At 47.3% G+C, this 26,185-nt stretch overlaps 2 protein-coding genes across 2 annotated transcripts in view; one reads left to right on the top strand and one right to left on the bottom strand.

Annotated features, from left to right (window-relative positions):
• Positions 1 to 26,185, top strand: part of med24 (mediator complex subunit 24) — a 590,098-nt gene that overhangs the window by 432,179 nt on the left and 131,734 nt on the right. The gene's annotated exons all lie outside the window — the stretch shown is intronic.
• The window catches only part of rapgefl1 (Rap guanine nucleotide exchange factor (GEF)-like 1), a 129,195-nt gene that overhangs the window by 53,521 nt on the left and 49,489 nt on the right, over positions 1 to 26,185 (bottom strand). Inside the window, exons 2-3 of the mRNA XM_070863980.1 lie at positions 21,585 to 22,162; positions 875 to 953 (exon numbers count right to left, since the gene is read on the bottom strand). Coding sequence (XP_070720081.1) covers positions 875 to 953; positions 21,585 to 21,972 — 467 coding nt within the window. The 5' untranslated portion in view covers positions 21,973 to 22,162. The remainder of the gene's footprint in view (positions 1 to 874; positions 954 to 21,584; positions 22,163 to 26,185) is intronic.

Genomic DNA, 26,185 nt, shown 5'->3' with positions numbered 1-26,185 from the left:
CTGCTTCTCTCTCCACAGATGCTGCCTGACCCGCTGAGATTTACAGCATTTTCTGTTTTTACATGTGGAAGCATATGCCAGGAAGGGTTGGGGGCCAAGAAACTGGGAGTCGTGCCAGAAAAGGAACGCACGTCCATAGACTCTGGCCCGAGGCTCATTAGAAATTGGAGCTCGGATCGTGTTTGCATGAAACTGGCCTGCCGCAGTCAACAACTGGGCGTCCTGGTGCAGTTCGCCGGATAGGCCCGTAGAAAATTCACCTGGCTCCGACAAAGAGCCGGGTCACAGTGAATTCATGTACGGGGGAGTGGGGGCGGGGGGAACCCCAGCCTGCAGTGGCCCACTGTATTGTGTAGAGCCAAGAGGAGCTGTCCTTTAAGGACTACTGGTTTGGCCACTACAGACCCCAAAGAAATTGAGCGGAACATGTGGGCACATGCATGTGCTGTCCAATTAAAACAGGGACTGAGACCCCAATTTCTATATGCTAGGCGCATAATGTCAGTTTTGGGGGGTGTCCTGGACACTTGGATGTTTATCCGGTGGGGAGAGATCAGATGTGACACATTGCGATCCAAAATCTGTCCACCCCTCAACGCTCAAACAACGGGCAAGATGGGGTGAATTTCTCCAGAAGGTGTGGGAGAACATTAGAGAGAAAAATTAAATGAAAGAGTTGCATTCAAATGCCAGAGGATATGGGAGGTCTCCAATTAAACAAAAAAAGGATTTGGATGATCAGCCATTTGCTTGTAAATTCATTTATGGGTAAAAAAACTTTTTACCCAATAGCTGTTGATAGGAATATTGCAGACGTAGTTTCCCATTTGATTTAATAATGAGAGTGATGCAATGTTTTCCAAAGGAAGGATATTGTTTGTGTAAAACCTGCAGCAGCTTGTCAGTTGGCATGAAGACTGAGTGGGTGAGCAGGAAATCATCCAGCAGAACCTCTGTAAGAAGACAAAAAAAAATCATCAGAAACAGACCCCGGGTTCACTGTTAACAGATATATATATATATATATATTGCATACATGACAATAACTGTGATGATCTCGATACGGCTAACGACACTATAGTGACTGGTTAGGAATGACGTCAGGGAACCGAATCAAATCCAAAAAGCCCGTAAACCAGCTCTGCGGGATTTAAGCTGTCGAGATGAGGTGCAAGCCAGAATACAAATGAGGTGTCCCACCCGAGGAGTTGCTGCAGCCGCTAATTGGGAGGAACCTGGGAACAGCTACAAAGAGAAGCTGGGAACATATATATTAACGGGAGTGGTGTAGGATTCTTGGCAGCCTGATAAAGGCAGTAGCAGAAGATTTGGTGTTCAGGCGGTTTTCAACATAGTTTCCAGGCGTCAGCTTAATGATGCTGGCACCACCACTGATTTCTTCTCCCTTAGTGGGTTGTCACGCTTTTCCTGAGTTTTACTGTGGAACATTGCATAGTGTAACCGCAAGAGAATATCAAAATCTAAACACTGGGGCAGGATCAATGGATTCCACAATAGCTTTTTTTACGAAGATAAGAATAGATCAGGGAGGTCATTCAGCTCTTGTTGCCAATCCTTCCATAGAATCCAATGTTTCTCTCCATCCCCTACATCAACAGCATTTAACTGCCTCTTGACTGATTCCAGTGTTTGGCCCCACTACCCTATCTGGAAGATAGTTAAAGAAATTCATCATTCTGTGTGGAGAAGTGTTTGCAGAAGTTGAACTTTGTTTGTTTGTACATACATAAGCCTCTCCTGCAGTTGTGGCTCAACTTGAAAACAGTGCTTTTAATTAACCTTTGGCTCGTTGGAGCACTTCAGTTTCTAATTAAGAAGGTTGTGGGTTTGAATCCCATTCCAGTATTGGCCATATAACCTAGGCTGGCACTTTAGTGTAATACTGAGGGCGCGCTGCATTATCGGAGGAGCTGCTTTTCAGATAAGACATTAAACTGAGGCCCCATCTGGCTTGTTCTGGTGGATCTAAAAGATCCAATAGCATAATCTGAGTAAGAGCAAGGGATTTCTGGCCAATGACTATCTTTTAACTATCATCACCAAAAACAGGCTAACTGACCAGTTGTCTCAATTGCTATTTGCGAGACATTGCCGTACACAAATTGGCAACTGCATTTGCCTACATAAGAACAGTGATGCACTTAAAGTACTTCATTGGCTGTGAAGCGAAGTGAGTCATCCTGAGATGTGAAAAGAATGATATAAATGCAAGATTGTTATTTTTTTCTTCTTTCTAGTCCACTTACTATCTTATATATCTCTATAAGATCTGAAACGTGGGTTGAAATCGACCTTAGACTGAGCAGGTGAATGGTTCCTCAACCTGATGGCTTCAAGAATTCTATATGAAATGATTTGGATGGTCTAAACCTAGTTCCCGAGTGGGAATGGGTTCACAGTGAAAAATAACCCTAATTTGACAACAGAGTGACAATCTCAGGCAGACATCACAGAAGAGCTGGTGTAGGATTCTTACAGACATTAGATAAAGGAGACATCTAATCCCATCAGTCTGTCAGGATTTCAACTCAGGTTTGAAAGGTAATGCACAGGACCACCCAGTTCCCTATGCAGCTTTCTATGTATCTAAAATAATCAGAAAGAAAGACTTGTATTTCTATAGCACCTTTCATGATCTCAGGACATCCCAAAGCGTTTCGCAGCCAATGATGTACTTCTGAAGTGTAGTTACTCGGCTAGAAATTCAACTCATTTGTGCCTCCCGCTGGGCGTTAACGGGGCACAAATGAGTTAATGACTGGGCGTGGCGCTGTTAACGACTCCCGCCATATTGGGCGGGAGTTTAGCGACGGCATTACAGCTTTGCTCCCCGATCTCCTGCGCCCGGAGATCGTGATGTCATCACCGTGTGCATTGCCCCGTTCGCCCCCCAGCCCCGAAAATGTCTTTCGGCCCCTTCAGCAGCGTCGGGCAAAAACACCGACAGCTGCAGGAGGCGCATCTCGGTCGGCTGGTGCCACCGGGCCGGAAATTAAAGGCGAGGTGACCGAGTCTAAAAATACTTTCCTTTTTGTTGCCGCTTCTGATCCGGTTTCTTCGCGGGGTTCTGACCGCGATCGCTCAGCCCGGTACTCTGCTTGATCGCACAGCACCCCGTCCATGGTGGTCCAGGTAGGTCCCTTTTTCTTCTGCAGAGTTGGCAGCGTGGGCCTTTCCCTTTAAGTCAGGGAAGGGCCCCTCGGATACGGCAGTGCTGCACGGCCCGGTGTGCTGCGCTGCTGAGGTGTCCGCCCCGTTAGCGCCCCAGGAAGGGAATGGAGCGCTTCATTTAGCTCACCACTTCCTTCCGGGGGCAGTAACCTGAATTTCTGGAGAGGGAAGAGACTTCAGCGTCTGCTACGAAGTCTCATGCCTCCTGACTATTACCGCCCCCAAACGGGGCGATACAGAATTTTTCCCCGACAGGTTCTTACATTACAACAGTGACTACACTTCAAAAGTACTTCATTGGCTGTGAAGTGCTTTGAGACGTCTTGAGGTCGTGAAAGGCACTATATAAATGCAAGTTTTTCTTCCGGAGATGCTTACCCATGCTACAATTTAATTGTTCCCACCCCTGCCTTAAAGCTATTGAATATAAAAGCATCACAGCTGCCACATAAGCTCATTGTAAACCGCGCAGGTCTCAGACCCTGCCACTAAACATTGTGTCTGTCACGACCCCTGATGCAAAAAAAAACGTTAGTCCTATCACAGAAAAAAATGTTATGGCCGCTAACTGCTTCTTTCATGAGGCGTATCATGAGAAATGCCTGTCTTCATTTCACACATAGAACTCAAACCTGCATCAAAGCAACATTGTTTCTCTCTGACCAGGCAACCACTTAATTACAAGGTGAGATTCCACAGATACACTGAGCAAAAAGCATTTACCAGGGCAATAAACACACCTACTCAATGTTATACAGGTATAATCATGTTGGTTTCACATTGCATAGGAGCAACTACTGTGGCAAAGTGCACACAGATCTGTGGAATACAAGTTTAAGGAAATGTTTTTGACATTTTATAAAGCACTGGTAAGGACACACTTGGGGGTATGCTGCACAGTTTTGAGCACTGTGCCTATAGCAGCATCAGCAGTGGCACAGTCATGGTGGCATTCTTGCCTCCTGAGTCAGAAGGTTGTCGGTTTAGGGACTTGAGCAAAAAACTCCAGGCTGACACTTCAGTGCAGTACTGAGGGAGTGCTGGGTTGTTGGGGGTGCCGTCTTTTGGATGAGACGTTAAACTATCCGCTGTTAAAGTCTGCCCTTACTGGATGTAAAAAATGCCATGGCACTATTTCAAAGAAGAACAGGAGAATTCTGGCCAATATTTATCCCTCAACCAACATCACTAAAACACAGATTATCTGGTTATTATCATATTGCTGTTTGTGATGTGCCATGTCCTAAGCTCTATGTCATTTTTAGCTGAAATTTAGGTGTCTGATATGCATGGAAACCCTGCTTCCGAATCTCCAAACCAAGCTGATGAGAAATCCACACAGGTGCATTTTCTGCTCGCCCAATATGGAGTTCAGACTCTCTTCCTGTAGGGAGACAACTCAATGATCTAAGTACAGATTGCTTAGACGCAGCCAAGGCTCAGGAACCCTGAAGTGTGAGTGCTGTGCCACCTTGCTCCTAAATGAAGCATGGACACGCACCATGTTCCATTGAATGATGATTCCACCTGTTGAAGAGGCAGAGCCTTATTTGCAACTGCCCGTTTCCCTGCAGCCCTATCATGGTAGCCACATAACCCCGAGTTATATGACCATCTCTATCCTATTTATTCTCCGTATAACACCTTTCAGCAGCTGCCATCGCAAGTTACTGTATGTTGAATAGATGACTGGAGGAAATGATGGTGGAGACTTAGGCCTACAGACAAGGTACATTGAGCTGTGATCTTGGTCTGTCAGTTATGCCTGCAGCACTTCTGATTGATCCAGATTTGCAAGCTCAGTAAATTAGTGTGGAAGGATAATGGATGGGTAGAAATTAGAGAGCAAGAACCCAATTGAAGTTTTCGGATGATACAATGACTTGTTGAGAATACAGTTCTAAGGGCACTGGCTAGTTTCCAGTACCTTTCCCAAATAAATATTACTTATATATAAAGGCAAGAAAGTGAGCGTTAACAGCTGTTCGATTGCGTCTCAAGCTCAATCCTATCCTCACCCAACTTCCACACACATGTTCTTTCCAATAAGGGTTACTGGAGAGCAATATGAACCCTGAGGAACACAGGAGTGCTGAGCCCAACTGCAGAGCCCCAATTGCTGCTCACCTCCCTTTCAGTCAAAGATGTAATTTCCTCTTATTTTTCTCCCAACATTTTTACCCCTTGGTTGTACACCCCTGCTGCCAGGCTACCCCCAGCCACTGTGGGATGTGTGAAATTCGCCTCCTTTTAATAGGAAAGCAGAGGAGGGCAATCGCGGATGAGATCATAAACTCAGCAGAGAGTGAGTGAAGTGAACCTTGGGGTCTCACTGCTCCATGACACCACACTTGCTCTAACACACTGTTACACTAAGTCTGGTCATCTAACGCATTATGATTGAACATCATCTGCATCAAGAGGCTAAGCTTACTGGTATAAATTCATGGTCTTTCAATTAACTATTATATCAATGCCATTAACTTTTAAATGACACAACTGAGTCCTCTGGTTCTCGACCCTTCCACCAATGGGAACAGTTTCTCTCTACTCTGTCTAGACCCCTCATGATTTTGAACACCTCGATCAAATATCCTCTAACCTTCTCTGCTCCAAGGAGAACAACCTCAGCTTCTCCAGTCTATCCACGTAACTGAAGTCCCTCATTCCTGGGACAATTCTTGTAAATCTTTTCTGCACCCTCTCTAAGGCCTTCACATCCTTCCTAAAGTGTGGTGTCCAGAATTGGACACAATTTTCCAGCTGAGGCTGAACCTGTGTTTTATACAGGTTGATCATAACTGTTATGTCTGTAATGCACTTATGAATGACTCCATGGGGCAACGTGTTGTATTCAAACTGTAGTGACGTTGGTCCTTTATTTGTGCCTTACTCTGGAGTTACAAGCATGGTGGAAAGCATTTATACTGGGCCCTGCACATCTATGCAGGTGACCCTCAGGTCTCCCACCACAGGGCTCTCTGGTGGACAGCCTCTGCCACAGGGGCAGGAACCCCCAGTCTCTACCAGTTGCATCCTCTAGTGGTGCCAGCAAAGTATGTATACAGTGTAAACCTTGATAGTAGATCAGGTAACAAGATCTCCATCTTATGCAACTATACAGTGACTACACAGAGAATATATCTATAGTCTGCATATATAACATTGACTACACAGAGAGTATATCTATAGTCTACAAATATAACATCACTCTCCCCCAAGTTCTTTGTGCCGATTACCTTTGCAACATGTGCTCTGGCTAAGCTTTCCCCAGACTTAGTGTAAATAGCTCTTGCGCCTTAGCTGTGCTTTGGCTTGGCTCTCTCCCTGTTAACCCCCAAGTCCTCTTGCCACAACATTGGGTAGTGGTTACTAGTTTGGATGGTCTGCATACGTCCATTTCCCCCCACCCCCCCCCCCCCCCCCCACCACACAGCGAGATCATGCAGCAGGCCCGTTACATTAACATACAGGATCAGGCACAGTGCAAGTACAAAGAAAGGAAGTTACAGTTTGTATCGTGACACCTTGGTTTAGTGACTTACATTCATTACATAGGGTAGATTGCATTCATGGTTCAGTCATGGTCAGTACTGAAGTAGCAGTACAGGTATGCGAGGACGGGGTCCTAGTCGTCTGATGGCGGCGCTGTGCCCCCTGCTAGTGGGGTGGGCTTGGTTCGCTCACCTTGCCAGGACTCAGGGCCTTTGCCGTTGCCTAGTGGTGGGCAGAGCCACAGATGTGTGTGGCCTCCCTGTCCTCCTTTGAGGGTTGCAGAATCTTCTGCCTGCTCTCTAACGGTGTTGGGAACCTGGCTGTTCCAGGTCCCATTTGGGGAACTCATTGGTTCAGACCTTTCGCTCCCAGACATGGCCGAGGTAGTGACTGGGTCTGGGGGCTGCGCTGTCTCCACCCGGGTGGTGGGCATTGGCGGTCGACTGCGCTTATTGGCGCCATTTTCGTTTCCAGGTCTGTGGCGAATAGTGCCATCGGGTGCCTGCAGTGTGGGATAGACCTGGGGCAGGGTATCAGGATCAGTGCCTTCACCCTCCTGAGGTCGCTGGCCTATAACTTGTGGAGACACCTGGGGCAGGGTATCAGGATCAGCGCCTTTCCCCTCCCGAGTTCGCTCGCTTGCTACTTTTGGGGACACTCTATTCCCGACATCTCGCAACAACATTTTGTTCACAATCTTAATCGGTTTGTTACATTGATTGCCGTGCATACAATGTCTCTTTAAGTTCAGTTGGTTGCAGATCTCCTTTAAGAGAACCCTGCTGGCTTTACCCCAATCCGATCCTTTGTTAGACACCACGTGTTGGTCCCTCAGCGTTGCACCTCATGATCTGGCCGTGGCCATCTTTTCTTTCAGCCACGCTGCACCTCGCTGCAGCAGGGACGCCATCTTGCCTCTGTCCTCGAGGTTGACTGCCTTGATCCTTCTCTCCTGTGATTCAAAAGCTGGAAGAGTGCCTGTGAATTCGATCTTCCTTCCCATGAGTCCTGCCACTGGAGCCAGGAAGGTACTTTTAGGTCGTTCCGGTCGGACCATTGCCACGCAGTCATGATGGACTCGCTGTGTCTCAGGTGCTGCACTGGTCTGTTCTCTGGTGCCTGGCCCAAGCGAAGGTGAGGTTTTGCTCTGCCTCTGAGCACGGGGAACATCAATTGCTGGAGTGAAGAGGTCTTCCCATTTCCACTGGATCTTCCCCATCCACCTTCTTCCGAGTAGCGTTGGACCATCACCTGCAACAATCCACAGAGGTAACTTGTGCACCGCGCCATTATGGATTACACTTACATCCGCACTACCAAGGACTGGGATCAGCACCTTGGTGTAGGTGCGTAACTTTTCCTGTACTGGAACCAGCTTGGGTCGTTTTTCATTCCATAGCCTCTCAAAGGCATCCTGGTTCATCACTGACTGGCTCGCTCCCGTGTCCACTTCCATGAAGACTGGAACGCCGTTTATCTCGACTTCCATCTTCACTGGAGGACAATCGGTGGTGCAGGTATACACTCCTTACACTTCTTCTTGGGGCTGAGCTGCCTCTCTGGCCAAATCATCATACTCCCTACTGGATTCAAAGTCATCTACCGACTCCTCTGCTAGACGGTGAGTCGTATTTCTTTTACACATACGCTGGAGGTGGCCCTTCGTGTTACAGGCTTTGCATACGTACTCAGCAAACCGACACTGGTGAGCCCTATGGTTTCCTTCGCAACGCCAGCCTGGTGCTACTCGATTAGCACCCCTCGGCGGACTCTGAGTTCTGGAACCCTGAGGTCTGTGCTCTCTGCCCTGGGCAGAGCCACGTTCTACAGTCTTGCTTGTGAAAGGCACCATTCTGTGTACAGTACTTGCCAGGTTTGAGTCTCCAGGATGAATAATTTGCTTGGTGCTGCAGGTCAAGGTCATGAACACCTGTCTGATGCTGATGGCCTTCTGCAGGTTGACTTGGTGTCGGCAGATAATAGCTTGTGAAGGAAGCCCTCGTGGCCAATTCCCACAACGAAGATGTCTCGCAATGCTTCGTTGAGGTGCGTGCCAAAATCACACGGTGCCGCAAGTCTCCTGAGGTCGGCAGCATATTTTGCAATCTCCTGGCCCTCAGGTCTGCGGTGAGTGTAGAATCTGTGCCTGGCCGTGAAGATGCTCTGTTTTGGTTTTAGTTGGTCGCGAATTAGTTCAGTCAGCTCATCGTATGTCTTAACCTTGGTCTTTGTGGGAGCCAGCAAGTCCCTGACAAGGCGGTAGACCTCGGGCCCATAACTGGTCAGCAGTATTGCCTTGCCCTTCTCCGCCAATGTGTCCGTCTCCCCTGCCAGCTCGTTTGCCACGAAATATTGCTCGAGCCTTTCTGTGAAGGCATCCCAATCATCACCCTCTGCGAAGTCGTTTAGTGTGCCAAAGGTAGCCATAATCGCGTGAAAGTCCGTATTCTCGTCGTAATGTCTGTAATGTCTGTAATGCACTTATGAATGGCTCCACGAGGCAATGTGTTGTATTCAAACTGTAGTGACCTTGGTCCTTTATTTGTGCCTTACTCTGGAGTTACAAGCATGGTGGGCAGCCTTTTATACTGGGCCCTGCACACCTATGCAGGTGGCCCTCAGGTCTCCCACCACAGGGCTCGCTGGTGGACAGCCTCTGCCACAGGGGCAGGAACCCCCAGTCTCCACCAGTTGCACCCTCTAGTGGTGCCAGCATAGTATATACACAGTGTAAACCTTATTGATAGTACATCAGGTAACAAGATCTCCATCTTATGCAACTATACAGTGACTATACAGAGAGTATATCTATAGTCTGCATATATAACAATAACTACCTTGCTTTTGTACTCTATGCCTCTATTTATGAAGCCCAGGATCCAGTATGCTTTTTAACCGCTTTCTCAACCTGCCCTACCGGCTTCAATGATTTGTGCACATATACCCTCAGGTCTTTCTGTTCATGCATCCCCTCTTTGTAATCAAGAACTCCAAAATCAGGTGTCGGATACAGGGTAAAACTCACTCTACATTTTTTCCTAACAATGTGCCTAATTGCCAACTTCAAAAGAGCAAGTTTCACAGCACCAGCGTGATTTTTTTCCCATTGTGCCTATTTCAGTAAAACAGCCAACTTGTTTCCAATTAGTACTGAATTGTGGCCAGTTTCATACAGACTGATGCCCATTGAGGCCTGGATTGAGAGTGCCTAAATTATTTTCACGTAAGAACCTTGTGCTTGAGAGAGACAGACAGACAGAGAGAGAAAGAAAAAGAAGTGTGACTTTAAGCCCACTACCCTGGGCTGCACTGGAACTCGGTGTCTTGTGCTGGAGGGACAGTGAGGCGACCTCCTCCCTTCGTTTGACTTTCTGTGGGATTTGAGTAAATCAATCAGCAGCCTTCATGGGCCTGTTGTATTTGTTAAAATGCCTATGTTATAGATTGAAACTCTCACCTGGCACGCAGCGATGGCTGAGATTACAGACTTACTTTATTGATTTAAGGGCTTTATTTGAGAACAATTCTTCAGAAGTTTATCTGACACTGTTTCATGCAAAAAAGAGAATTTCCATCCCGTGAGATGCCAATATCTTTTTAAAGTTGTGGCCACACTAAGGTGGGCTCCAGGTGATTCAGTGAAAAACTGCAAAAGTGAAGCAACGGTTAATGTTCAGGTCCTTGCGCCAGGTCTAGTTCACACTGAAGTTTAGCACAGCAGATGCGACTGTTTATTAATTTCTATCTTCTGAGAAGTGTGGAACTACTGTAAATCTACAGCATATTATTGCGACTATTCCATTTACTATTTAATCAATCTGTGTTGGCAGTTTATAGCCTAAACCATGGCCTAATGGAGTGCTTTTTCTATATCCCCTTCTGAAGTCGAGGAAGCTGACAAAAGGGAATGTGATATGTTAGTAAGCGAAGAGACAGTGATCATAGCCTAGACAATGAACAGGTAAATAAATGCACAGGGACGGAAGTAGTCTGAGGCACTAAGCCCAAGAAAATATTTGAACTAAATCCCCCCAAAACCTAACCGTGGAGGCATTAAAAGGTGGGAGCAGAATATCACTCAGAGACCAACAGGCTATTCAAACATAAGTTCAGCCGAGGCAAACAGCAGCACTTAAAAATGTTTACACGGGCTCAGAAAGATTAGACAGAGCAACAGTTCAGCTGTAAGCTGCATAGGGAAGAATTAAAGGAATGCGCAGGGCAGTCAGAGATGCTGAAACGAGAGGCTGTGAAGGTGAAATGCGAGGAGAAGGAATGCTGCAAACTCGAGGGGAAAAAAGAATGCTTTAAATGCGAGGCTGATAAGAAAAAAAACGTCAGTGCAGGTTTGAGGCAGAAGAACGAGAGTCACAGGGACAGCGCGTAGAGGCTTCACGCAAAGAGCATGTGATAAGCTGAGATAACATCAGGATTGGCTTCAGCTGTGGTTCTAAAAGCTGGCGGGAGGAAGCAGCGACGGAGGGAGGGTGTTGAGGATTGGCATAGTTCTGAGGTCCGAAAAAGAATGAGTCAGAGGAGTAACAATGAGCGTGTCCAAATTCATTCACGAGGAAGCTGCGAGGAGAAGGAAAGCGTGTGTGGGGTATCAGGCCTCTGTCTGATCACAGGCATCAACCTTCACTCTACTGCTGCATGGCACAGCATGCTGTGTCAGCCCTTTCCCCTTTATTAATACTATAATGACACTTTGGGACTAGTTATAGGACTTAAGGGATTTACTCTGGCTAGACTTTAATAGGTTAATGAACAGTTACCATCTTGGCATTTGCAATGGTGACAATGGAGAGTCTGTGCTGCAAAATTAAAATAAATATACACTCCTTATTATTATACATGTAATAGAACAGTCGCTCGGGAGAATGAGGCAAGGGTACATTTTAGCTATGAATGTACATTTGATTTAACAAGTAGAAAACTGAATTGGGCAAGATGGGAGTGTTTGATGGAATGCATATTGTGTAAGTGCTTATTTTAAGAGTTTTTACCAGCACTCCTCAGAAACACTCAAAATGGACATCTTATGATACTGGATGTAACATAATTCGACACTTTCAACTGATTTATTACCTAGGTCATTAAAATACATATTAAATGTGCAGATAAGCTTAATTTTTGTCTGGAAACAAAATCATTTTACTGTCACAGCAAACTTTTGCCATTTTAAGAAAGCCCACTAAACCCATTTTTTTGACAGACCAGGTATGATTAGTCCCTTCATTGACACAGTTCTATTTATTTTGTCTTCTAAATGAGGTTAGGCAGATTGGCTGCCGCATTTTCTACATTGTAACGGTGACTAGACTTCAAAAGGACTTCATTGGCTGTAAAGCGCTTTGGGATGTCCTGAGGTTGTAAAAGGCGCTATATAAATGCAAGTCATTTTTGTTATTTTAGTAACTACTGGTAATATTCCCAAGAAACAAAACCAATGCAGAAAGTCTCCCCGATCCCCAAGATAACCTGGCAGAACACCATTCTAATATTACTATCTGTTTTCTTCTATTGTGACCAGTCACATTCCGAAGGTGACATTTCCAAAGTTCCAACATCACAAGAACCATTGTGTTTCATACACTATAGACTTCAATTCTGTTCTTACCTATCCATTCATCTGGCACTAGTCAATGTAGTACTGTATTAACTAGTCTTATAGGAGGATTAAACAGAATGTGCTCCATTCAAGTACATTTGACTTGTTCCTCCCCCGATGGCTTTGGGAGAAAAGGAAATCCCCAGGTAGATGTTTCTGTGCTGAGATAGCGGATCACAGTCTGTAATTTGGGTAAATCACAGGCTGATTGTCAGTCCAGGGAAGAGGACACTTTTCCACTTTATCCATTTTTCAGATGAGATGCTAAACCAAGGCTGTGGCTGCCTGTTTAGATGGAAGCAAAAGATCTATGGCACTGTGCACAAAGTTGTCTTGATGTTCTGGCCAATATTTGCAACTTAAATAAAACAAATTAATTGGTCATTCTTCTCATTTGCTATTCGTGGGATCTTGCTGTGTGTAACAACATAAGAACATAAGAAATAGGAGCGGGAGTAGGCCATTTGGTCCCTTGAGCCTGTTCCGGCATTCAATAAGATCATGGCTGATCTGATCATGGACTCAGCTCCACTTCCCTGCCCGCTCCCCATAACCCTTTATTTCCTTATCACTGAAAAATCTGTCTATCTCTGCCTTAAATATATTCAATGACCTAGCCTCCACAGTTCTCTGAGGCAGAGAATTATAGATGGCTGGGCTTGCCTACATGACAACAGTAAATACACTTCAAGAGTAATTTATTGATTGTGAAACATTTTTGGTCTTTCTCTTATGCAATCAGTGTCAGTATTACAAGTTCCCAGGTCAGGTACAATATTGATGTGCAGAATAAACTCTCTACCCGAGGGATAAATGTGCCGTAATGTTAAGCCCAAAACAGTGGTGCGTAGTACACCAGTGACAGTTTTTTCTGCGTTAGCCATCCTTACCTCCTCCCTAAGTGAGACTGTCAATTTAGTGGTCCTTTAAACTCAATTGCAGAGAATTTTGCACATTTATGTTTTTCAATTGTGTTTAAAAAGCTTGCTGAATCATCTAAATAATGTAAAACTATTGCCATAGGTTTTTAAGTTTTATGAAAACAGAAAACGGGGCTGAATTTCTTTAAGGGGTCTCCTTCTTGTCCACTGTAACCTACTCTTTCTCCACATATTGTCTTAACTTTAGCCGATAATTTACTCCCAAAATTGGTGGTTTCCACATAGACAGCAATACTGAGGAATGATTATTCACTTACAACAGTGACTACACTCAAAAGTACTTCATTGGCTGTAAAGCGCTTTGAAAGGCTGGTGGTCGTGAAAGGTGTGATATAAATGCAAGTCTTTCTTTCACTAAAAAATGCCATTAAAGGCTGGTCTCAATGAAAGAACAAGGCTAAAGCAGCAGGGAAGGTCGTGTCTGACTAACGATTGAATGTTCTGAGGAGGTAACGAGGAGGGTCGATGAGGCAGTGCATTTGATGTACTCTAGGTGGATTTTAGCGAGGCTTCTGACTAGGTCACACATGGCAGACTGGTCAGAAAAGTAAAAGCCCCTGGGATCCAGGGGAAAGTGGCAAAGTTGGATCCAAAACTGGCTCAGTGACAGGAAGCAAAGGGTAATAGTTGATGGGTGTTTTTGTGACTGGAAGGCTGTTTCCAGTGGGGTTCTGCAGGGCTCAGTATTAGGTCCCTTGCTTTTTGTGGTATGCATCAATGATTTAGACTTCAATGTAGGCGGCATGATTAAGAAGTTTGCAGATACAAAAATTGGCCGTGTGATTGACAGTGAGGGAGAAAGCTGCAGACTGCAGGAAGGTAGTAATGGACTGGTCAGGTGGGCAGAAAAGTGGCAAATGGAATTCATTCTGGAGAAGTGTGAGGTATTTGGGGAGGGTTAACAAAGCTAGGGAATACACAATAAATGACAGGACACTGAGAAGTGTAGAGGAACAGAGGGACCTTGGAGTACATGCCCACAGATCCCTGAGATAGCAGGCCAGGTAGATAAGGTGGTTAAGAAGGTATATGGGATACTTGCCATTATTAGCCAAGGCTTAGAATACAAGAGCAAGGAGGTTATGCTTGAACTGTATGGGGCCAAGTTTCGGCCTGAGTTGCTCCTGTTTTTTTGGAGCAACTGGTTTAGAATGGAGTATCTTAGAAATTGCAATTCTCGGCATTTAGTTTGCTCCAGTTCTAGTCAGTTAGAACAGTTTCAGTTTGGAACAGATTTTTTTTCTTCAAAAGGGGGCGTGTCCGGCCACTTACGTCCGTTTTGAAAGTTTAGGCAATGGGGGGGGGGGTTTAAAGGGATGTTTACAAACATTAAACACTTCAGTTTTACAAATAAAGAGCCATCATCAATAATAAATGATAAATACATCAATAAATCAACCAAAAAAAATTAATAAAAAATTTAAAAAAATAAAAAAATCAATAAATAAAACATTTTCTACTCACCGACTGCAGCACCGGGAGTCCTCCATCAGCGTGCAGGGACCCCCCCCCCCCCCCCCAGTGTGTCTCTGTAGTGTCTCTATCTCTCTGTCTGTCTGTGTCTGTGTTTCTGACAGCGAGGGGAGGGGGAGGTGGGGGGAGGAGGAGGGGGGGAGAGAGAGGGGGGGAGAGGGAGGGAGGGAGGGGAGGGGGAGGAGGTGGGAGGAGGACGGGGGGGAGGGGGGAGGGGGCGGTGGGGGGAGGAGGAGGGGGGGAGAGGGAGGGGGAAGAGGGAGGGAGGGAGGGGAGGGGAGAGGGGGGGGGAGGGAGAAGGGAGGGGAGGAAGGGAGGGGTGGGAAGAGAGGAGAGGGAGGCTGAACGGGCCGGGCCTGGCCCGGCCGAGCCCAAGAGTGGGAGCGGGGGTCGGGTCGGGTCCGGGGGGGGGCGGGGGGGCGGGTGGGCCGGGTCGGGTCCAGTCCGGGGGCGGCGGGGGGTGGGGGGGGAGTGGGAGTCGGGTCCGGTCGGGAGGAAGCAGGAGCTGGGTGTGGGAGGTGAGCCTTATGCACGCAGCCCCAGTGAGCCATTGGGCCAGGGCTAGGGGCTGCATGCTTCGGGCCCCTCCCACACAGTTTTAGGGGCCTGGAGCTACTGCACATGTGCGCCCACTGTAGCGCGCCTGTGCAGAGGTCCCAGCACTGTTTGCAGCGCAGGGACCTGGCTCCGTCCCCCACAGCTCGTGCTGAGCCGCGCCCAGCTCCAGAGGACCAGCAGGGAGCCGGAGAATAGGTACGTTTTTTTTAGGCGCACTTTCTGGCGCGAAAAACGGGCGTCCAGGTCGGGGCTGCGCCGTTCTAGGCGAGGCCCGAAACTTGGGCCCATTAAAATACTAGTTAGGCCGCAACTAGAGTACTGTGTACAGTACTGATCACCACATTACGGGAAAGATGTGATTGCACTCGGGAGGGTACAGAGAAGATTTTAGCAATGAGGAAACATTGGATAGGCTGGGGTTGCTTTCTTTGGAACAGAGGAGCCTGAAGGGAGATTCAATTGAGGTGTATGAAATTATGAGGGGCCTAGATAGAATGGATATGAAGGACCTATTTCCCTTAGCAGGGAGGTCAATAATCAGGGGGCATAGATTTAAAGTCATTGGTAGAAGGATTAGAGGGAAGTTGAGGAGAAATCTTTTCACCCAGAAGATGGTGGGGTCTGGAACGCGCTGCCTTAAAAGGTGCTAGAGGCAGAAACCCTCATCACATTTAAAAAGTACTTGGATGTACACTTAAAGTGTCATGACCTACAGGGCTACGGACCAAGAGTTGGAAAGTGGAGTTAGGCTGGATAGCTGTTTTTTAACTGGCACAGACACGATGGGCCAAATGGCACTGAATGTCAGCATCATGTTCAACCTCAGTAAATCACCACTCAGAGTGCAACTTTTATTTGGAATTATGAAACAAAGTTGAAATGTGCTCATTTTTGGATGTGGATCATTTTGAGGGATCAGCCAAGCAGTGAGTTTCTCAAAGTGCAGCAGAAATCACTTAAGACAGGAATCACACATTCAAAATACCTAATCCGGGTACAGAACGCAACAGCCAGCGTAACTTTACCACTGCTATTGTATTAACATTTAGGCAAATGTCTCCCACAGAAAGCCTCTTTGATTGGGTATTAATCTTGTGGAGTGCGTCACTTTACAATTATAAGATTCTGGACAGTATAACCCTCATATGTGTGAAATTGTTAAGCCAATAACACGATGAGTGCACAATTAAACTGCAGAAGGCGGTGCAACTTGAAAAGAAAGGTTACAAGCGGCTGTTATTGAACTGGCATCTCAGCCAAATTGAACTTCCACTTATGGAAAGTGTTTGTATTGTGAGCCCAGTCCAATAACAGAGGAGATGATTGCCTTATCCCATCATCTCGGGAAGCCCCAAAGCACTCTGCATCAAATGAACGATCTTCTGAGGTGCAGTCATTCCCCTTTGAAGTGCATCGTTCGCTCAGTACAGCATTGAAGTGCCAGTGGAGATTATGTGTGCAAGTCTTGGAATGGGATTTGAAGCCACAACCTTCTGACTTAAGAGTTGGGACACTGCCACGAGTCATTCATCTATACACACAACCATTAACAAGACCACCCATGGAGTACACAACAAGACCATCAGAGACTTGTTTGGGCATCTATCATTGAATGGCAGCATTCAAACACATTGTCCCTGATATTAAGTCGGAGGTGCGTTGGGAGCAGGGAGGTGAGGTGGGGGGGGTCCGATATCATGTGGTAAACCCAGAAGTTCAGCACATCTGTCTGTGGCATTTTAATGCAGCCGCCTCATTATCATTTTTACTGTTATTTTGTAAAAGCACGTAAATGATATTCTTTTGCAGCACTTTTCCGTTATGCCCTTTCTTGGTTGCTGGGTGGCAAGTCATCTTTTAACTTGCTTGATGATGAATGGGAAGACATGAATTGACAGTGCCCAATAGGGGGGCGGGATATGCAAGGGGTGGTTGGTTGTTTGCGGGACCAGTGGCATTGGGGGGGGATGGGAAAAGTGACCGTTGCATGTGGTTCTGACATTGGTTCGCTGGTGCAACCCAAGTAACCCTTGCATTAGTAAGGGCAACTGCGGCATCCCGAGCAGCAATGTGAGCAGCTAGTGCTGCATTGCCTTCATCACCCTCCTCCTCCACCTCCTCGGATTTGTCCGCAGACGATGTGAGCCTGCGGGGTCCGAACCTCGCTGCTGTGCAATGTTGCACAGCGCACAGCACACCACGTCCATTCTGGACATCCGAGCTGGTGCATACTGAAGGGCATCTCCAGATCTGTCTAGGCACCTGAAGTGCATCTTCAGCATGCCGACAGCTTGTTCGATCACACATCTGGTGGTCATATGGCAGTCATTGCAGCGATGTTGGGCTTCATTAGTAGGGTTTCTGATGGGCGCTATCAGCCAAATTTACAGTGCGCATCCCTTGCCTCCTAGCAGCCACCACTTACGTTTTCTTGCACGGCCAAAGCCATGTGGGAGTTTGGACTGCTGCAGGACGAAAGGATCATGACAGCTCCCCTGGAATCTTGCGCACACCTGCAGAAATATATTTTTTGTGGCTACACACCAGCTGCACATTGATGGAGTGGAAGCACTTTGGTTCACGAATATTCCTGGTTGTTTTCTGGTGTATTTGGACTTTCAGAAGGCTTTCGACAAGGTCCCACACAAGAGATTAATGTGCAAAGTTAAAGCACATGGGATTGGGGGTAGTGTGCTGACATGGATTGAGAAATGGTTGTCAGACAGGAAGCAAAGAGTAGGAGTAAATGGGGACTTTTCAGAAAGGCAGGCAGTGACTAGTGGGGTACCGCAAGGTTCTGTGCTGGGGCCCCAGCTGTTTACATTGTACATTAATAATTTGGACGAGGGGATTAAATGTAGTATCTCCAAATTTGTGGATGATACTAAGTTGAGTGGCAGTGTGAGCTGTGAGGAGGATGCTATGAGGCTGCAGAGTGAATTGGATAGGTTAGGTGAGTGGGCAAATGCATGGCAGATGAAGTATAATGTGGATAAATGTGAGGTTATCCACTTTGGTGGTAAAAACAGAGAGACAGACTATTATCTGAATGGTGACAGATTAGGAAAAGGGGAGGTGCAACGAGACCTGGGTGTCATGGTACATCAGTCATTGAAGGTTGGCATGCAGGTACAGCAGGTGGTTAAGAAGGCAAATGGCATGTTGGCCTTCATAGCGAGGGGATTTGAGTACAGGGGCAGGGAGGTGTTACTACAGTTGGACAGGGCCTTGGTGAGGCCACACCTGGAGTATTGTGTACAGTTTTGGTTTCCTAACTTGAGGAAGGACATTCTTGCTATTGAGGGAGTGCAGCGAAGGTTCACCAGACTGATTCCTGGGATGGCGGGACTGACATATCAAGAAAGACTGGATCAACTGGGCTTGTATTCACTGGAGTTCAGAAGAATGAGGGGGGATCTCATAGAAATGTTTAAAATTCTGACGGGTTTAGACAGGTTCGATGCAGGAAGAATGTTCCCAATGTTGGGGAAGTCCAGAACCAGGGGTCACAGTTTAAGGATAAGGGGTAAGCCATTTAGGACCGAGATGAGGAGAAACTTCTTCACCCAGAGAGTGGTGAACCTGTGGAATTCTCTACCACAGAAAGTTGTTGAGGCCAATTCACTAAATATATTCAAAAAGGAGTTAGATGAAGTCCTTACTATTAGGGGGATCAAGGGGTATGGCGAGAAAGCAGGAATGGGGTACTGAAGTTGCATGTTCAGCCATGAACTCATTGAATGGCGGTGCAGGCTCGAAGGGCTGAATGGCCTACTCCTGCACCTATTTTCTATGTTTCTATGTTCAGGGGGTGCCCAGATTGCCACGTCAATTGCAGTCGATGATTCCCTGCACCTGTGGGAAGCCAGCCAGTGACGCAAACCCACACATAATTGCTAACTCTGGTAAACAACCCATCGATCTCGTGTCTTATGCATTTGTGGGCCGCCAACTGAGAGATCCTGGATATGTCTCTGGTAAAGCCCTGAAAGGATCCGGAGGCAAAACAGTTGAGGTTGGTGGTCACTTCGACAGCCATTGGTAACGCGTGGCCGCCAGGTCCAGCAGGGAGCAGGTCTTCTAGTAGGAGGCTGCAGCTGTCTGCCATCACCGGGTGCGACAACCTGAGCCTCCTGATGCACTGCATGTCAAGGAAACTCAGCCCCTGCCTGTAAACCCTGTGTGGCTGAAGGTGTCTCCTGAGAGCTACACCCCTCTGCTGGTGCCCTCTCTGCTGGTGCCCCCTCTGCTGGTGTCCTCTCTGCTGGTGTCCTCTCTGCTGGTGCCCTCTCTGCTGGTGTCCTCTCTGCTAGTGCCCTCTCTGCTGGTGTCCTCTCTGCTGGTGTCCTCTCTGCTGGTGCCCTCTCTGCTGGTGTCCTCTCTGCTGGTGTCCTCTCTGCTGGTGTCCTCTCTGCTAGTGCCCTCTCTGCTGGTGTCCTCTCTGCTAGTGCCCTCTCTGCTGGTGTCCCCTCTGCTGGTGTCCTCTCTGCTGGTGTCCCCTCTGCTGGTGTCCTCTCTGCTGGTGTCCCCTCTGCTGGTGCCCTCTCTGCTGGTGCCCTCTCTGCTGGTGTCCCCTCTGCTGGTGTCCCCTCTGCTGGTGTCCCCTCTGCTGGTGTCCCCTCTGCTGGTGTCCTCTCTGCTGGTGCTCTCTCTGCTGGTGCCCTCTCTGCTGGTGTCCCCTCTGCTAGTGCCCTCTCTGCTGGTGTCCCCTCTGCTGGTGTCCCCTCTGCTGGTGTCCTCTCTGCTGGTGTCCCCTCTGCTGGTGTCCTCTCTGCTGGTGTCCCCTCTGCTGGTGTCCCCTCTGCTGGTGCCCTCTCTGCTGGTGTCCCCTCTGCTGGTGTCCCCTCTGCTGGTGCTCTCTCTGCTGGTGCCCTCTCTGCTGGTGTCCCCTCTGCTGGTGTCCCCTCTGCTGGTGCTCTCTCTGCTGGTGCCCTCTCTGCTGATGTCCTCTCTGCTGGTGTCCCCTCTGCTGGTGTCCCCTCTGCTGGTGTCCTCTCTGCTGGTGCTCTCTCTGCTAGTGTCCCCTCTGTTGGTGTCCTCTCTGCTGGTGCCCTCTCTGCTGGTGCCCAGCTGCAGGTTCTCAGCAGCAGGCTGCTGCTACTACTGCTCATCCACGGTCCAATCTAAGGCAGCCAAGGTGCCACCCGTCCTGATATAATTCACAAAGTGTAGAAAGTAACCTCTCAAGCGGCAGTCGGTCAGAAAGCAGCAGTGAGTGCTGAGTATTTATTGCAGTATTTCCATGAGTTTGAATCAGCCTCCTCAATTGTCGCTATGTTCTTGCCTTACTTGCCCTGGAAACCAATAGTTGTGCGGTTAAATTTAAAACTGGGTTGAAATAGCATTTGAGTGATTAGCAAATGTTAATAGGCAATCTGCCTTTCCCGAGGGGTTGCGCGTGAGTAACCTAACGCGCTCCAGTTAAACACGGAAGTTGGCGGGTTGGAGCCGACTTCCTGATGCGCTCATATTTTTGCCACTTTTAATCTGCACCCAAACCCACCTACCCCTCCAGGTTACAAACCCCCACCCCCCCTGCTGCCATTGCTTTTCCAATGCCAAGGCATCAGACCCATTGTACCAGGGCTGACCTAGGTGACATGCCACTGCCAGGCTGCTCGGCAAAATGGACAGCTATCCACTGACTCATGACTGTACCAGCAACCCGATTCCCTCTCCCTGAGAAAAATGGCAACTCCCTTCAGAGTGACCAGCACCTGTCATGTTGGAGGCAAATATCGTGATTGGACAATGAAAACACTGCAGAATGTGCAGGAACATTATGACCTCCTGCTGCCATGATTTTGAAAGAAACAGACACATTTAATTTATATTTGCTCAATTTTCTGGAATATCGTCATTTTGTCACAATTCAAATCTCCGATTCAGCACTCACGTTTAATGGAGAGCCGCAGCCTGGGTTACAGGGGGCTACAGGCCCATTCATCATCCAATTGCAAAATGTCTTTCAAAGGAGACCACAGGATCATTTGGGTTTGGAAGTAGAATAACAAATGGAGCTTGAAGCACTGAAAGCATTTTGCTCTTATCTTGGATGAGCTCTAAACGTGCTTTCGCAACCTTTGGCACGGAGCCAGAGAAATTGCCGCCTGATTTGTGGTAGTTGACCTGAATCCAGATTCAAAAGTCTGATCTACTCAGAATGTGATCAATTGGCATTTCTAGCTCTGTGCAGACAGTGCTCATCATTACCCGGCACCCTCGCCGTGATTTATGACAGTTACATTTCTTACTCAGGTGGCACAGATACGGCTTCTGTCAGTTCGAGTTGTTGGCAGTGGTTTCACACTTACCTGCGTCAATGCTGTTCTTTGGTGTCTCCAGCAGTCCCTCCAGCACATGCTCCACGATATTCTCCGGGGTATCCGAGAGATGCCACAACTTGCTGCTGAGTGTGGACCCGTTGGGGCTGATTTCTCCTGACGACAGGGAAGGACTCGTCAGGTCATCCTCTGTGTCTGTCCATTTACTCTCCAGGCATCCAATGTCTGGGCTAAATTCATCCTTCGGGCTAGGGCTGTCATTCCCGGGCACCGCATCCTTTAAAAAAGGAAGTATCTTGGAGGCACTCGGCCGTCGCTTCAGCGTTCCCGGGAAAAGGCCATCTTTATCAACGCGGCTTCTAGTCAGAGTCGAGGTCTGTTTCTTCAGAAATTTTTCAATCTGCTTCATCCCTGTCATCGTCTTTGAATACTGAGCGGGGCTGAAGGATTTCAGCAAGTCTCAACGTCTCTGACTTCTGGGCGGGGCTCTACCTCATCACGAAGGCTGTTTGTTTCAAACTAAGGCGAACACGGTGCTTGAGGGCAGTTCACTCCCATTGACTGATTGAAGCAAAACAGGAATTTCCATGGCAGTCTGCAAGCTGATACTAGTAGGTGAGAGGGAGAAAGAGGGAATAGAAGCAAAAACACAGCAGTAATCAGACAAGGTACTAGATACTTGGAGAGACCCAAATGTTTGACTTTCACAATTTCTTCGCAATTTAACCCTTTAAACCTTTCCATTTAAAGTTATTTTCTCCCTTCTTTCAGCCCCCTCCCAGTGCCAGTCATCATTTTACGTTCGAATGGGCAGTTAAGAAAGAAAGATGTGCATTTACATAGTGCTGTTCATGACCTCAGGATGTCCCAAAGTGCTTTACAGCAAATACGTTTTTGAAATGTAGTCACTGTTGTAATGTAGGGACCTCCTCCCATGGCCCCACTAACGCTGCTCGGTAATTGGTTCCCAGGAGGCATGGAGAGAAATCCGGGAAGAAGCGTACACCAACGCCAAGAATGGGAACTCACCACATGGGGAATTACAGAGACAAATCTGTATCCACAACACCACATAGCACAGTGTTACATAGAAACATAGAAAATAGGTGCAGGAGTAGGCCATTCAGCCCTTCTAGCCTGCACCGCCATTCAATGAGTTCATGGCTGAACATGAAACTTCAGTACCCCCTTCCTGCTTTCTCGCCATACCCCTTGATCCCCCGAGTAGTAAGGACTTCATCCAACTCCCTTTTGAATATATTTAGTGAATTGGCCTCAACTACTTTCTGTGGTAGAGAATTCCACAGGTTCACCACTCTCTGGATGAAGAAGTTTCTCCTCATCTCGGTCCTAAATGGCTTACCCCTTATCCATAGACTGTGACCCCTGGTTCTGGACTTCCCCAACATTGGGAACATTCTTCCTGCATCCAACCTGTCCAAACCCGTCAGAATTTTAAACGTTTCTATGAGGTCCCCTCTCATTCATCTGAACTCCAGTGAATACAAGCCCAGTTGATCCAGTCTTTCTTGATAGGTCAGTCCCACCATCCCGGGAATCAGTCTGGTGAATCTTCGCTGCACTCCCTCAATAGCAAGAATGTCCTTCCTCAAGTTAGGAGACCAAAACTCTACACAATACTCCAGGTGTGGCCTCACCAAGGCCCTATACAACTGTAGCAACACCTCCCTGCCCCTGTACTCAAATCCCCTCGCTATGAAGGCCAACATGCCATTTGCTTTCTTAACCGCCTGCTGTACCTGCATGCCAACCTTCAATGACTGATGTACCATGACACCCAGGTCTCGCTGCACCTTCCCCCTTCCTAATCTGTCACCATTCAGATAATAGTCTGTCTCTCTGTTTTTACCACCAAAGTGGATAACCTCACATTTATCCACATTATACTTCATCTGCCATATATTTGCCCACTCACCTAACCTATCCAAGTCACTCTGCAGCCTCATAGCATCCTCCTCGCAGCTCACACTGCCACCCAACTTAGTTTCATCTGCAAATTTGGAGATACTACATTTAATCCCCTCGTCTAAATCATTAATGTACAATGTAAACAGCTGGGGCCCCAGCACAGAACCTTGCAGTACCCCACTAGTCACTGCCTGCCATTCTGAAAAGTACCCATTTACTCCTACTCTTTGCTTCCTGTCTGACAACCAGTTCTCAATCCACGTCAGCACACTACCCCTAATCCCATGTGCTTTAACTTTGCACATTAATCTCCTGTGTGGGACCTTGTCGAAAGCCTTCTGAAAGTCCAAATATACCACATCAACTGGTTCTCCTTTGTCCACTTTACTGGAAACATCCTCAAAAAATTCCAGAAGATTTGTCAAGCATGATCTCCCTTTCACAAATCCATGCTGACTTGGACCTATCATGTCACCATTTTCCAAATGCGCTGCATTAAGCCTCCGGGTCCTGCCCTCCAGCTTATAACAAGTGTGTGCAACTCCTTAGATGTATTTTTTTGAGATCTCTTCAAACTAAAATGATCTTTGCTCAGATTGCTTGGGGAAATTCTCCGTATATATATTAAGGGGTGGAAATGTAGTCTGTTGCCGGAGGGGTGGTAACGGCGGCGAAATGATTTCTGGCTGGGCAGCCAGCTTCCAGCGCCCTGCCGGGACATTCGGTGACGGTTTTGCGGGGGCGCGGAGCGTTACCACCCGGGACAGTCGAGCCGGTGTGCAACTCCCCGGTTGTGACACCGTGCTGAAACTTGTTTTTTGGGGCACCCATAGCGCCTCGCAGCGCGCCCTAGTGGGATCGCCTGGGAAAGCGGGCGGTCCGAGCTGTTGTGAGGGCAGAACGGTGACCTGAGGTAAGTGTGATTGTTTTTTTATTTTATATTTTTGCAATTTATGTTTATGTGGGGTGAGCATGGTTTTGGGAATGTTTTTTGTGTTTTTTTTTGCGATTTTCTTTTTCCCAGGGAAGTCTCTCTTAGGCCGTCTCTTTAGCTGGGGATTTTCAGTTGCTCAGCCAGCCCAGCACCCTCAGAGAGGAACACCTCCCTTAGCGCTCCGCTCCACACTCCGGGCCCAGCTGATGAATTTTGTGGCTGCCGACGCAAACCATTTTCCAGTGCAAAATTTACTGTCCTGTCCCCATTAGCACCCTAATTAGCCTCCAACCAAATCTTTAGGTGATGTCAGATGGAGGTTACAATTTTTTCTGGAAATGTGCATAGAAGGAGGCCATTTGGCATTTCATCCTTGTCCCGGCTCTTTGAGAGCTATCTAATTAGCCCCACTCAGTATAGCCCTGCAATTTTTTCCCTCTCCAATTCCCTTACGCAAATTACTATTGTATCTGCTGCCACTGCCCTTTCAGGCAGAGAATTCCAGATCATAACAATTCGCTGTGTTAAAAAAAATACATGACCATCAAGCAAGGATAAGCTCCAGCTCAGCTGCAATGTTCCCCCAGAGGGTGAATAGCGCACTGTCTGGTCTCAATGCGAAGAATGGTCACTTGAACATGATACTAGAGGAATCCAATATTTATGGAACCATCGCCAGCACGTGTCAGCACTTTCAGGAGAGGAGAAAAGAAATGAGGGGACGGGGGTAAGAAAGAAGATCGTGTTGTGATTGGACAATCTGGTGGGTCCTGCGCACTCTTGAGGAAAATCGCACTGATAGAGGTCACATGGAATCAATCCATACCATTCCCTACCTGGCCATGCTGCTATGCAATGAGGTTAGGCTGAAAGGTGGTAAAAAGGGAAATAAGAAACATGAGAAATAGGAGCGGGAGTTGGCCATTTGGCCCCTCGAGCCTGCTCCGCCATTCAATAAGATCATGGCTGATCTGATCATGGACTCAGCTCCACTTCCCCGCCCGCTCCCCATTACCCTTTACTCCCTTATCGCTCAAAAATCTCTCTATCTCCGCCTTAAATGCTCAACCCCTCGCCTAAATGAGCGATAATGATCTCAAAATATTAGCCATTTCTTTGCTCCTTCCATCACTCCCTACCCACCAAAACAAATTAAAAAAACATATTTAGGTTATTTTGACAAATTGTTAGCACAGCTGTTTTACTGCTAACATGCCCTGCTTCAAACACACGTTACTGCCTCGTTATTCAAAGCCTGGTAGAAACACAGACACTAAAAATATCAAAGCAGGGCGGAGGCTAAATTTAAACAAATGTTAATCATCCTTGATCACCTCATTGGTCATCACTTCAAATGGCAAATTGAAGCGATTCACGCGACGAGTGAGTTATTTCAGTCTGGCTCACCCTTAGTCAGCGGACAAGCTGCCAATCTTGATAGGAATACTGCATATTGTAGATGCAATCTTTCACAGCTGCAGTATCCTATAAATTTGAAAGGGTGTAGTGGCAAGTAAATCACACAGTCAGGATATGAATGAACTGCCTTATTTTTTCCAGGAACCAGAAAGAAGCCCTGATGGTTTAGTGCATGTTTTGAGCAATAAAGACAAGGAATGTGCAAGGCACAATCTTTGTACCAGTGGCTAAATATGCTAACCTTAGGCCAGCGTGGCAGCAAGAGAGTTACAAGTGGCCTCAGTGACAGTGTCAGCCAGTGGCTCACCCTTGCCACTGATTCAAAAGGTTGTGGGTTCAAGTCCCACTC

This window comes from Pristiophorus japonicus, chromosome 21, assembly GCF_044704955.1.
Source record: "Pristiophorus japonicus isolate sPriJap1 chromosome 21, sPriJap1.hap1, whole genome shotgun sequence".
Taxonomy (NCBI): Eukaryota; Metazoa; Chordata; class Chondrichthyes; family Pristiophoridae; genus Pristiophorus; species Pristiophorus japonicus.
The sequence above is the reverse complement of the archived record's forward strand: the minus strand, read 5'-3'. Positions and strand labels throughout refer to the sequence as shown.